Source organism: Hakea prostrata, chromosome 4 (genome assembly GCF_041222555.1).
Source record: "Hakea prostrata isolate BN-2017 chromosome 4, UWA_Hpros_2, whole genome shotgun sequence".
NCBI classification, from domain to species: Eukaryota; Viridiplantae; Streptophyta; class Magnoliopsida; order Proteales; family Proteaceae; genus Hakea; species Hakea prostrata.
In genome coordinates, this window is record NC_142603.1 from 55964263 (window position 1) to 55978982 (window position 14720).

Consider the following 14720-nt stretch of genomic DNA (forward strand, 5'->3'; position numbering starts at 1 on the left):
ACGGTATAATTAGACTGAACTGAAAACGAGGAAATGATAAGCATAATTTTCTGAATCTAGAGGTATTAATATTCACACCTCAGAGTGGGCCCTGCATAAGATAATAGGGCGAGCTCACGAGCCCATAAAGAAGTCCACTATTTAATTAAATATATGTGTATGTATTATATTATGTATAAAAGTAAATCATATATATTATCATATATATACACGTAAAGGAATTAAGGAAAGAGAGGGAGGGAGGAGGTGACACCTCCCCCCTACCTCCCACGCACCTACGTGGTGACTCTTTAAATGAAATGAATTTGAGATGTCATTTAATAAGAGAAATGGCAAAGAGGAGGTGGCATGTTTTTTATATTGTCTATACATAATGTTGATAAAGTAAACCAAAGAGGGTAATGCGTGGAGATGAAACAGAGGTGAGAGAAGGAGTTGAGGAGTTAAGAAGAAACAAAGAGCAGCCATTAAAGAGTTAAGGAGAGAGAGAAGTGGAGAACGTGAGGAGAGAAGAGAAACAGAAGAAGCCATTAAAAGAGGTTAAAAGAGAGAAATTGAAAGAGACAAGGAGAGAGAAGAAGAATATAAGCGGAAGAATTAAGGAGAGAAGAGGAATAGAAGAAAGGAGAGAGGAGTGGAGAGAGAAGAGAAAGACAAGAGAGGAGAGAGAGAGGAAGATTGTGGGGAGGAGAGAGGAAATCCCTTGTTGGCTCCGCGTATTCAAAATAGCCATTAATTGTTCGGGATACAGGAGGGAGAGCGGATTTTAACTGAACTAGGATCAAGACACACACACATGGAACAGGAACAGGTAAGTGATATTGACCAACCTATGTATGTTAAGTGGGTGATTCCCTTTAGTAGACATGTAACATTCACATGATAACATAAAATCTATTTTATTTATTTGTTGATGCAATTTATGGAAAGTGCATGATATATGTCTTTGTACATTGAACAAAAATGCATGGGATTGGATGACAGCTTAATAACTTGATTGAACTGCTTGAATTGGAATGTTGAAAGTATTCTTGAATTGTTAATCATGAATTTGAAATGATGCTTATGCATGTTAAATGTAGAATTATCATGCTCTCATGTTTAAATGATTAGATTGTATGACTGGGTGTCTAGTTTTATTCAGATGAGACTAAATAAAGATTGAAATGCAAAAAGTACATTGAAATAGACAGAGCATAGTAACGCAATATTGAATTGAATATAAAAAGAGCAAAAGACAAAGAAATGAAATGAAATGGCTTTTGTAAGTCCTGGTACTTAATGTACCCAAATGGGAGGGCATGAAGCAAGACTGAAAAGTGAAAAGATTGAGTCTGTGCCAATGGCAATCCACAAGGTGTACAAGGCCTTATGCCTAGAAGCCACTTCGGTGGTGAAGGGATAGAAGCCACTTCCGTGGTGAAAGGATAGATACCACTTCGGTGGTGAAGAGATAGAAGCCACTTCGAAGGTGAAGAGACAGAAGCCACTTTGGTGGTAAAGAGACAGAAGCCACTTCAGTGGTGAAGAGAAATGTATATCCTCTGGATTTGCTTAGGCTCAAAACTATAATGTCAGATAACAGAAATAAAAATAAACGAAAAGAAAGTTGAAATGCATAATGGTATATGACTTTGATGTGATAATTGATGCATGATGAATTGCCCGACTTACTTACATGGTTGTCTATATTGCTTACTTGAGCTCAAAGCTCACTAATGTAAATGTTAACAGGTCCTCAAATATATGACAAGGGCAAGGGTGCTGCCACCTGACAGTACTTTTAAAGTTGAAGATGGAAACTCTTTTTCTTTTTGTTACAACTGATGTTTGTTTAACTAGACTGTGAATGTATATATTCCTTTGAAACTGTATGTACTTAACTAGATACTGTTGAAAGGTCAAATGTAAACATAACAGGACTTTAGATTGTGTCTGTGTACATATGTTTATGAGTCAAACTCTCAAACAGGTTGTCTGTTTTTGCCCTTGAGAATCTTTAGTTAGCATTTTGTTTTGGTCATTATAAACAGGTTGATAATGAGAGGAACTATCACGTGCCCTAGTTGAATGTCTGTAATGTGGGCCCCACCAAGCCTGTGAAAACTGGGGTCGTGACAGGAAATCATCAGTCAATCACAAAAACTAGATTACCTTAAGGGGTTGGTTGAGTTGGACCCCCAAGATCCAACAATGGAAGCTAAAGCAGGATGAAAGCAAATCCATGCTATCAGATGCATATGAGTTCGTTAAATTGCTTTCATTTCTAGTCTAGAGGAAGAAAAAGATGGAAGACCCTAAGTCATGTGCGGACGGAGATGTTGTCCTATGCTGCAAGTAATTGCAGTGGAAAGCATCATACTTCTCACATCTGGGTGCCAGTGCATACTTCTTGGTATCTGATTGGGAAGCCACAAACTCTCATATTTCTGAAGCCAAATCATTCATTATGAAACCTTGCCTAGAGAAATTTCGATGTGTGCAATTATTAATTATTCAAATTCTGATATCAGCTAGTACTAACACCTTCAACAAACAGCAAGGAAATGTTCTTCCAGCAACTTCCCTGATCTATCAACACAAAGCCATGATGAAATCTAATTGTCATAAAGTCTATATAGTCCTCAATAATGATCACCTGGTAGAAGGCATGAACACAGGTCATGTTTTGATCACCGTTAGTGGTTGATGATGTTATGAAAAGTTCTTTGAATGATATTGCTGCTGCACCATCTCTCCCTCTCTCTTCTACTGTGGTTATTTGGTTTGCCTTTCACTTAATTAATGTACAAGCTAAATTCTACCTTAGTATTTTATTGTGGCCTAAGCAAATAGCAGGTTACTTCTTGTGTTCTGCATTGCTGCAGTACTTCCCCTGTTCTCTAGTTCTTCTATTTTTTTAAATGATAGAATGATCATTTATTAGCTATCTATATGTTTTTTGTTCAAATTAGACCATTTCTATGCATACTTGGTCATTTTCACGCAATTTTGGACCCATCACATACATATCTACAATACAATATGATACGATGCGCCTCTTAAAATCACCTGATATGCAATACTTTAAACCTTGATTATAGGAGAAGACCCAAGCAGTTTTTCGACAAAAGATCCGGCCAGAAGTGGAAGAATAGGAGCTGGGGAAGAAAAGAGGTCGAGAGGAGGTCAAAAGGGTCAAGACAAGATGAAATATCTATCTCGAAGAGAGGTGTTTAAGTGGAAACTCAAACTGAAATCTCGACTCGACTAACATCTCGGCCAAGATTTTCTATTTTTCACCCCTAATCTTGACTCAAGGTCTCACGAAACTAAGATCTCGTCGAGACCAAGGCCAGATCTTGTAAGACCTCGATGTCAGGGACTTGACGTAGCTGCCCTTTGGGTAATGAATTGGGCATCAACCCAACATACAACTATGTTCTAACCATCTACTTTCCTAGTTATAAACTACAGGATAGGAGCCATTCCACAAAACCCTAACCCTAGCTGAGTCCAGTTGACCTAGGGTTTGAATTTCCAATTCTGAATTTGAAATCCTATAAACTTTCATATCTGAATTTAACATTCCCAGCAACTTTATTGGTCCTCAGACCTGTTGGCCAAAGCATCTAAAATTGTGTGTTGGTTCCTCTTTAGAATATCTAGGAATCTAACCTTAAACCTAGGTTACATCACAGTGAGGCACAATGACATCTCTTATGCAATTTATTCCCTTTCTTATGTGATTTCTAATTGTCTATTTTTCTCTTTCTTCTCCCAAAATATATTTTCTCATTCAACCAGATCTTCAACAGAAGTCGAATTATCCTAATACCCAATTGTCCTTATTTAATCTTCTAAACTTCTAAATTCCCCAACCCTAAATTTATTTTCCCTTTTTCTTTTTTTCTGTCTTTGTTTCCTTAAACCCAGCCATTAAAACCTATGTCCAGCCCAAACTAATAATTAGAATAGAGAGATCCATCCCATAGCATGTACCTACTATCCCCTTCCAATCAAGACTATACATCAATACCATGCAAAATCCAAGGTTCTAACCACTTTATTGAATTTTTTCGTACTCCATAAAACTATCATATTTTGAACTTATATTTGCACAAAACTGACAGTAAAATCATCCCAAACTTTAGGGGTCATCCATATATACCATTACCTAAAATCTGTACAAGTTTCATCCCCATCCAATAAATGTAACTTATGTTCTAATGTATTCTGATTAAATTTTCCAAAAACTTATAAACCTAAACTCTACCTTTTGTGTTAAAATCCTGGAAAGTTAGCCCCAGTTGAACCTCTTCAATTTAGGGCTGCAGCAGTTGGCTATGGAAACAGTCCGGGTTTAAAGTGAAAATAAAAAGGGAAGTTTTTTCCTTGGGTCTCACTACAAGAGGTGGAATAATAAACTGTAGAAAAATCAAAGGAAACAGGGGCAACAAGTGGTACTACAAAAGTAAATGGAGATGGTCAAGAGCTGCATCATATAGATCTGAATGTAGAACCAGAAACTTACATGGTGCATTTAGTAGGTAAGGAATACTAAAGCATTCAAAATTAAGCAAGCATGCATGTGGTGGTGATTACAAAAGCAAACACTTTATTATTTTGTTCCATCATCAATCATAAATAATTACAAGATTTTGCAGCAATATAGATTCATGGAGAGCCACTTTGGGATCAAAAGGCTTTAAACTGAGTTGAAAGAAGACAGAATATCTAGTGTGTAACTTTGGTCAGATGTTGAAATGGTGAAACTTGATGACAAGGAGATTCCACAAAGTGATTATTTTAGGTACCTAGGCTCAATCATAAATAGAACAGGTGATATAGAGGATGATGTTTTTCAAAGAATTAAACTAGGGTGGATGAAGTAGAAAGATGGGTCTGGGATCTTATATGATTGACATATTCCTTTAAAGCTCAATGGAAAATTCTATAGGACCGTTGTATGACTACCTATAATGTATTGTGCAAAGTGTTGGGTTATTAAGAAGCATCATATAGAGAAACTTAGTTTAGTAGAAATGAAGATGATAAGATGGATGAGTTATAAAATTATGAAGGATATGATAAGGAATGATAATATTAGAGCTGGCCTGGGAGTAGCATCGATAAATGATAAGATACGAGAAAGTTGAGGTGGTACAGTCACTTCCAACTAAAGCTTGTAAATGCCTCTCTCTGTATTGGAGAAGTAATTTAATTTCGATTGAAGGAATTAAAAAAAACCAAGGGCAGACCTAAAATAACCTTAAAAGAAGTGGTGAGAAAGGATATGCATAACTTAGGCCTTGTATCTAGTATGGCCTCAAACAGAGCTGATTTGAAGGAAAGAATCCATGTGGCAAACCCCATTTAGTTGGGACAAGGATGATTGTTGTATTTGTTTATAAAAAGTAAGCAACCCTTATGTGTTTTTAGCTTCCTTAAAGAGTTTCTCTCTTCCTCAATAATTTGGCTTTACTCAACAGCAGCAGCAGCAGCAGAAACTATAATAATAACAAACGAATTACAACAGTAATAGTGGTGGTGGTGGTGGCAGTCGCAGTAGAAGCTGAGGAAGAAACAAGCACATACTTTGAATAATCAGATAATAATTATTTTAATTTGAGCAATCAGCATACCAAGCAGCTCCGCTAGTACAATTCCAAAACCTCTATGAGCAAGCAGTTCTATGGAATCGCCACATGTAAGCCTCAACTAGAAGAATGCCCCCTATACTATTAGTTAGGAATAATTTTCACTTCAAAAATAAACAGCTTGATCAAGAAATGAATGTAAAACTTCCTAACCAACTATGGATTGTATAAACCCCACAGTCATATAGCGGACCTTCCAAACACTTCAGAAGATAGATAAATGTTGACAGAAATATGCATCACCGGCCGAGTCAGAATTAAAGCCATACCTAAAAGCCTCACACCTAAACCTTAACATGTTGGGTATAGCTTTACATGACAAAAATGCTTGAAAAGTGACCAGATGAAGTTATGTTCAGTTGTTTACATCATGTCTTCATCCAATTCTCATTTGTTGCTGAAATGAGCTGGTCAGAATGGCAATCATATTACAGGGATAGCCCAGTAGTAGAGAGGAGGAAGCCCTACTAAAGGAGTAAGTTCCCATTCGTATTTAAAAAAGAAAGAAAAAAATCTCCTCACAGTTGAGAAATTAGAACTATGATTAATGATTTTTGTATACCAAGCTAAAAGGATAAGGTTTCCTGATCTGCATTATCAAGGTAACCTCAAATACTCCAGAACTATTGTGCATCATGTAGAAAGCAAATGTTATCAAGGAAATTATTGGATGGTGCATATCTTAATTTCAAACTCAGATTCAATCCTACACCCTCCAAAATTTATTAATGCACCCTCTGCATGGTCACATGGTACCTGAATATGCAATACTATTTTTACATATGGCAAACTCCATTTGGGCTAAACTTCAATATTTTACAGAATGTTGTAATCACATTTTATACAATGTAAAAGCAAAGTGAGCATTGACCACCCAGGTTTCTTGGCATGCATGCTTCCCCATACTGAAATAGGAAAATCCAGAACAAAGGTAATGCAAACTTGAGAACATAAGAAAATAACCACATACGTCAAGTCTGATAGTCGACACATGTGAGGTGTTAGAATGTCAGTTTGTTGATCTTCTGTGACTGATGGTTCACCGATTTTGACATCTTTGAACCTGTGGTCAAAAAAACATACATATATTTCCATATGTTCAGCGGTTTGATTAGCTGCATAAGTGGAAGGCTACAACTGATCGTAGACTTACTTAAGGTATATATTAGGATCAATAAGGGATGTGATGCGATCATTGGCACGGACAATCTTCTTGATATCAGTATTGACAAAGTAATTGAACGAATCCAAATGCTGCTTCACCAGTCCTCTCACCTGCAATTCCAAACTCAAATGTTTGTCAATATCTTTAATTAATTGCACCAAACAATGCTACAAAAAATAATAAGTACCTTCAAGAACTCAGGAAGTAGTTGGAACTTATCCACAGTCGATTTTATAGGATCACTGAGGAACTCCTTGTTGATAGAGACTCTGTATGTTGGAACAATTTAATGAGATCACCGACGAACTAAAGAATCAGGGAAAAACATGATGGATTCATTAAAAGCTATAGTCTCCCTATTGCTACAAGGTACAATAAAAATTAAACAAAATTAGGCTTAAAAAACACAAGAATATCTATGAATTGCTGCAAATAAAACAATTATGTTCTAATGTATATAACGTACTGTTCAGAAACACCCATCCTTGATTGCTAGCTTGCTTCTCCTCCCAAAACCAATATATCTCCAAGGTGGAAAATCCAATTCCTTCCTTTTAAGTTTGGCAAGAATTCAAACTCTGGCAGAGAAAGTAATCATGTATCAAATTAAATAGTATGTTAAGAATATCAAATGAACTCTAATATTAACGAGTTCCACTACGAGCCTTCACTACTGCATTTGCTTCACTACAAAGCCATGAAAATTTAAAACCTTGAGTATGCATTTGATAACATTTCCATACTAGAACACTATTTTTATTTTAAAAGCATTTTTTGATGTTTTTGTCCTTAACAAATGTTTTTTTAAACATGTTCCAAATTTGTTTTCAAAACATTTTCAAAACAATAACACGTTTGATAAACACATTCCAAGAAATATGTTTTTAGTTCACTTCTAATAAATATTTGACCATTACAAAAGTCATAGTATCATCTAAACTTTAACACATTGTAGGAAATCCATAAAACTCTTCAATATTGATTTGGATTGTAAAAATTTTAATTTATATTTATGATCAAAAACAATAATAATAATTTCCATCACATTGACATTATACATTTCAATACTGATTTTCCTTGATCAACAGTTCCTAGCTAGAAAGCATGCTGATAAATGATGCATTCTCAATAATATTCTTGATCTAAGATTAAGAAAGATGAAGTAGAAAATTAGGATTTCAGTAGCCACATGTATAACTGAAAGTAAGATTAAAAAATGCCTTCCCTTTCCACCAACTCAATCCCACAGCAAAATATCATTCTCACATGATACATCTACCAAATTACTGCTCTCTACCAAGTTGTGGTGGAAAGGGGAAGAAGAGAAATATGACTACCAAAGGGAACGAGAGAGAAGAAAGAGAAATGCTAAGCTGGTTAAAAAAATAGAGGATACACATGGTCCCTAGGATAGAGAGGACACAAAAAAGACAGTCCACAAACATTTACTATGGCTTCTCCTAACATACCTTCTTTTTCTTTCCTTTTCTTTTCTCTCTTTTTTCTTTTTTTTCTTTGCTATTCATTGAAAGAAAAAAATGTTTGACCAAACAGTGTAATTTCATTAGTTCTTCCCTTTTGTCTTTTTAATATGGTTCACCTCATGACATTTCTCAAAAGCTATTAGCATTGAAGGCCCAACTACTCTTGAAATTATAAGTTCTCCAGTAGCATAGGAGATTGACAATTTTTATTATTTCAATTCAGAAAGGTTGGATCACTGTATTATAATTAACTAGTACAGAATTTTTCATATTTATTTTATTCTTAGGCTAATCCCAATGAGTTTAAAACAGATGTTGGGCAATCTTTGATAAAAAGAGTCTAGAGATTGATAGATATTCCATGCAAAGTAGAACAGGTAATTAGGAGTGTAAAGGGTAATTCATCGAACAGATGATGGGCAAACCTTAATAACAACTAGAGACTGATAGATATTCCATGCAAAAGTAGAAAAGGTAATTAAGAGTGTAAGGGATGGGCAATCTTTGATAAAAATCTGGAACACTAAACTTGTCTTCTCTGATCCCCGGTAGGTGTAAAGAATCTTACAAGTCTACAAGTCAGAGATGATCTCCGGTTCATTCTTCAGTCAATGAAGCTGAAGTTTTGGTACATTTTAGTTCACATTCTTACTGAGTATACCAAGTTTTGGGAATTCAAAGTTTAACTTACAATCAAACCATAGTTAGAAAACACAACAAACACTTGAGTACTTTCAACATATCCAAGATTAAACATACGAAATAAGCACTGTTTTGCTGAAATTTTGCTTATAGTCTTAAAAAAATGCACTTTTCATCAAAATCAATGATTTTGTTTCATTTTTACCCCATATTAGCACTTCGGCAAGAGAAGAAGAAGAACACAAGAAACAGAAATAGAGATAGAGACAGAGAGACATACCATGAAAACATGAAAAACGTATCAATTGTTTTCTATTCCCAAAGCACATGAAAAATGTTTTTCTAGAGAGTTAAACAAACGCACAAAACAAGTCATGAACTCTAGTACTATATATATAACCTACCTATAGTTAATTGCTTTGCTTCTCACAGTCCCAATACGGGAGGCACCGAGATGGAGAAGATGGAAAAAATATGAACCACAACAAATGTTTGATGAGTAATCTAGGTCACCAAAGACGGAGAAGATTAATAAGAGAAATTGCTATCGCAAGGGTAGCAGGTGTTAGTCTGGTTGGGACCTAGAAGTAATATATTGCACTAAGGGGCCCACCATTAGTTTAGGGTCTACTAGGTTGTATGGCAACGATTCTGCACCAAATTCCCATCAAATTTTCAGACCGGTTTACCGTGAGGAGAATTATAAGAGATTTATCGAATCAAGACACCTCCACTCTCAGTGCTCTAATGGTTTGTGGCGAATCTCTACTATTGCTGCTTCTGGTTCTGCTTCGATCCAGACAAAGAAGCTCTAAGAGATTTTTGGGGAGGATATATTTTTTAAATTTGCCCTAACTGGGCGGCCAGTTCGATCCATTGGGTGTTTCCTCTTCAACCACGAAACTAGAACTTCTGAGTTGCAAGGAAAGTACCTGAAGAGAGTTGAACGATTTGAACAATGGTGCTTGTGATGAACGATGCCTCTTCACTGTGGTTTTAGATTTGAATGAGCGATGCAAGGAGAGATTGTTGAGCAAACAAGGTTTGAACGAGAGATGCTTGCGTGATTCCTAACACCTTCAAGCGATCCTGAGAAAGATTGAGTGAGATTGAGAGATAATCGTAAAGTTTTAGAGTGAGATTCTTCAGCGAATGTTGTGCTAAGGGATGATGCCTCTTCAGGTAATCAGGTGTTAGGGTTTTTGCTTTATATTATGATTTTTCAACTATGCCCTCAGACGGCATGGTTCCTTCACTTGTGCCTCGCATTTTGAGACAGAAATGCTTCTACGCCATTTGGGGTTGTATGGTAAACCGGTCTGAAATTTGTGTGCCAGTTCAGCGAAAGTGTGCCAAACTGGGCATTTGGCACCCAAATTCGTTGTGTCAGCTTCTCTCACACAGAAGCACTTCTGTCCAAAAATGCGGGGCACAAGTAAAGGAACGACGCCATTTGAGAGCAAAGTTGGGAAATCACAATATAAAACAAAAGCTCTAACACCTGTAGAGGCATCGTTCCATTCGCAGAACCTTCGCTGAAGAATTTCACTCCAAAACTCAACGATTCTCTCTCAATCTCACTCGATTTCTCTGAGATCACTCGAAGGTGTTAGAAATTATGCAAGCATCTCTCGCTCAAACCTTGTTTCGCTCAACAATCTCTTTTTGCCGCATCGCTCATTCAAATCTGAAACTACAGTGAAGATGCATCTTTCATCAAAAGCACCATTGTTCAAATCGTTCAACTCTGTTAAGGTACTTTCCCTGAAACTCATAAGTTCTAGTTTCGTGGTTGAAGAGGAAACACCCAATGGATCGAACTAGCCGCCGACTTAGGGCAAATTTAAAAAATATATCCTCCCCAAAAATCTCTGATTTTCTGTTAGAGCTTCTTTGCTTTGTCTGGATCGAAGCAGTAGCAGCAATAGTAGAGATTCGCCACAAACCATTAGTAAATCTCTCATAATTCTCTTCACGGTAAGCAATTTTTTTGTTACCGGAAAATAAAGTGTATGGTACTCTATAATCTTTGTTCTTAGTTTTGAATTTTCTCCTTCTTGATTGAAGCTTTATGTGTCATTTTAGTTTAGCTTTTCATTTTTCTTTCTTCTTCAAATTCATGGTTCAGTTATTCGATTTCCCGCAGTGTATAAACTTTCGATTCTCTTCCAATCATGATGCAGCCAATCTAGTGTTTTTATATGAAAGAGGTGCTCTATTACACTCTTATATACACTCTTTTTGTTCTTATTTCCCATTTATTATGCTGCTGGATGGTTGAGTTGGTCAGGCTTTTAATACTTATATGAGTGATCTCATATAAGTAGGTCAAGCAAGGAATCACATAGGCCGTGCTAGTTTTAGACTATAATTTTAAGCTGTCCTGCTATGAGATATATTTTAGAGACATATATTAGACTAATTAGTTATTTTCTGAAGTAAAATGCTAACTGTTCTCTTGATTTAATTGTTATCTTGGTTTCTGCAGGGCTAATCCATCAGAGTTTGTGATTCCTTTGGCCAAGTACTGCAAAGCTGTCAATGGAAACCATATAATCCTTGGGTATCCGATTTCGGATGATGTTTGAAACTGATGATGAGTAAGGAACCTGAAGGTAAATTAGGACTTCTCTCTGTTAGAAAGGTTAAAAAATTATGGATATCAGTAGTTTTGGGACTGAAATGTTATGTGGGTTCAGTGATCAATCATAAATTATTATGGAAGAGTTAGATGGCACTGGAAAATTAATATAACTGACCTCTTCTACTGTAGGATTTACTCTCCAAAATTGAGAATGATCCAATAGATGGATCTGCAAAATTTATGTTCAACAAAAATTAGTAACTATGGAACCAGAATGACACAGCAGTAGCTTAGGATCAACTAATCAGATGGACCTTTTAATCTGGTAGAATATAATAAAACTGTTGTAAGAGTACAATAACGTAACAAAACTTTAACTCATATCCAAGGGCCATATAAGCCATCAACTTATACTAGAGAGTGGCTGCTGCTTCACCACAGTAGCCATCAACTTCAAAATGAAGAACACCCAAAATAATTTTAACCATAATATTCCTTGGGATTTCTTGGTTGCCTTAGGGTTTGGCCAATGATATATGAGCTTGAACTGTTTCATTAATATTTGTGTTCGATGAGGGAAAGATTACGAAGCATTTACCAAGTGCTTTCTGTTCTCGAACTCAGGTGGAAGAGGATTGAAGTGTCAGGTTGACAGCTGATACTAGAAAAATACATCACCATAACTTCAACATGGACTCTGAAGTCTGTTATTATTGGTGATGAAGGACCTAGGACCAGCCCTGTTTAGTTGAGGTAGGTTTGGTAGCAGTCAGCTGAACCATAGGGACTTTGTGATACTGATACCTTTTAAAGTTAATCAAGCCGGTACTTCATTTGTCTAGTTCCTGACCTTTTATCTGTTCTGTGGCTTATGGAATATTTGGTAGCTCTACTATATTATGCTAAACAATTGCAATCCTGATTTTACATTATCATTTCACACTTATCATTTCCCAAATCAATTGTGAATTCCTTTTTAGTTCCCCCTCTTTTGGTTAAGCTAATTAGTATTTAAGAGGAAGGTGTTTGAATATTTTCTATCTACTTCTGTTTATATTGAACTTCATAAATATCATTGAGTTGATCTTGCACTTTCATCTCAACCACCTGGTAAGTCTATACCTGCTAAGTTATTTGATTCCCATTGTTCTTGATGGTAGTCTTTAGGGTCCTCGCATTATTCTTTTTAACCTTTTCTTTATTTTTGTGAGTTTAGAGGATGCAGAGAAAATGGTGATTCAAATACCCAAAGAGATTGTTAATGTGATTGTTTGTTTAGGCTTTTAAGAAGGGGTTTATCTTGAAATTAATGAACTTTTTTACATAATTTTTTTCTAGAGTGTGATTCATAGTTGAGCAGCCATCTAAAAGAGAGAACATATTTCCTGTTATTCTTCTGATCTATATAATTTGGATTACCAGAAACTCATTGCAAACAAGAGATAAGAAGAGAATTGCGTACTAGAATGACTAGAAATAGGTTCTCCTTTCAATATAATAGCTTTTGATGTTTTCATCAAGGTGTTTTTTTATAGTAGGGACTCTTTTGGATTGATCCAAAATGTGTTTTGGTAGGTGAGAATCATTAGCTCAAATGGAAGGGCACCTAGAAAGTTTCTAGGGTATGATGGTTCGATTCCATCAGGATTCATGTGGTTAATTTTCTTCTTGACAAATAATGAAAACCATTTGTCTATATAAATAGATGAAGCATTTGGTGATCTCTTTTTGTATTTCTCCTTGTCCATGTCTTACTTGTTTTGGATCATTAAATATGTATATACATATTTTGTTAATGTCTTACTTGTTTATGACAAAAACTTCATACTTCCTACTTGAGAGCAGAAAGAGAAAGAGAGGAAGGGGGGAGGGAAGGGACATAATCAAAATAGTAGTTCTTAGGCTGACAAATTTCAATCACTCATGCCATATTTAATGCTTTATCTATGTATATATGGCTCACTGGATTGTCCTCTTTCTCTCTCACTCTCTCACTCATACAAACAAGTTGGTTTTGCTAACACCTGAGTCCTAGTTTAAACATATGTACTAAAACAGTAAACAGTCTGAAGCTTCAAGTTATTTCTAAAACAAGTTCTTAGCAACATTTGGGCTTCAGTAATTCAGTTTTCATAAGCAACAAACAATGGAGTTGTAGAGCTAATGCATTCCATTTCAATCGAGTGCACCTAGCATGAGATACTTGGCCTCTTTATCAGCTTATGATTCTTGTAACCCAATCAAGTCCCTGTATGCATGTCAGGATGCACTCTGTGCTGCAAACAAACATCCGTCTCAGCCAGATGGTCGTCCGTCAGGTCACAAAGAGCCAGACAAAAGTCCGTCTGGTTTTGATTTAAGCCCAACGGCTATTTCTTGAAGAAATTCCATGAATGATTAATAAAATATAATGAGACCTCATTATTTTATTATATAAAAAAAAAGTGTGCCCATTTTGTATCCTAACTTCATACAGCCATACAAGATTCTGTGCTAATTTTACAAGAGAAACGTGCCCATTTGTGTCCAACCATACAAGATTTCAATATAGATTCTGTGCCGAATTGGGCAAATTTGGCACAAAATCGTTGCCATACAACCCCTTGAACTTCTTGGGCACAACCAATTTGTGTTCTAGGTTGTATGGCAACCATTCTGTGCCAAAATTCCCAATTCAGCACAGACTCCACTTTTTATGCATCTGTGTTGAAGTGGGCAAATTTGGCACTGAATTTGTAGTGAAATCTTGTATGGTTGGACACAGATGGGCACGTTTCTCTGACCCATCTTGGCAAAGAATCTTGTATGGTATGTACGACCTCTGTGCCAAAATGGACACATTTTTTTAATAAAATATTTAAAAAGATAAATATAAATATAAAATAATTAAAAATACGTAAATATGCTGGTTCAATTCATACACAGGTGGTCACATACAATCAAGTATATTGAAGAAAACAAGTGACACTAGGCAAACCATCAAGAACATCCCACCCATTTAATAAAAATCCAGAAAGATGCAGCATTAGAAATTCCATGACTGTCAAAAACAATAGTTCTTACTGACTGTCATATTCTCACTTTTAAAAAAGAAATCTGACAAAATATCTAGAAAATACAACCAGAGTTAAAATATGTTAAAAGGAGATTTTGTTGACAGCAACAGTTGAACTCCAGTTTAATATTATAAAGATTTTGCTACAATA

At 35.8% G+C, this 14720-nt stretch overlaps 1 protein-coding gene across 2 annotated transcripts in view; it reads right to left on the minus strand.

The window, feature by feature from the left end:
- Positions 1-14720, minus strand: part of NRPC2 (nuclear RNA polymerase C2) — a 131231-nt gene that overhangs the window by 115510 nt on the left and 1001 nt on the right. Inside the window, exons 2-6 of one of the 2 annotated variants that reach the window (XM_089153750.1) lie at positions 11690-11743; positions 7271-7382; positions 6992-7073; positions 6793-6914; positions 6610-6702 (exon numbers count right to left, since the gene is read on the minus strand). In XM_089153750.1, the coding sequence (XP_089009876.1) occupies positions 6610-6702; positions 6793-6914; positions 6992-7073; positions 7271-7287 (314 nt within the window). In that variant the 5' untranslated portion in view covers positions 7288-7382; positions 11690-11743. The remainder of the gene's footprint in view (positions 1-6609; positions 6703-6792; positions 6915-6991; positions 7074-7270; positions 7383-11689; positions 11744-14720) is intronic. The other variant, XM_089153749.1, reaches the window with a different exon arrangement.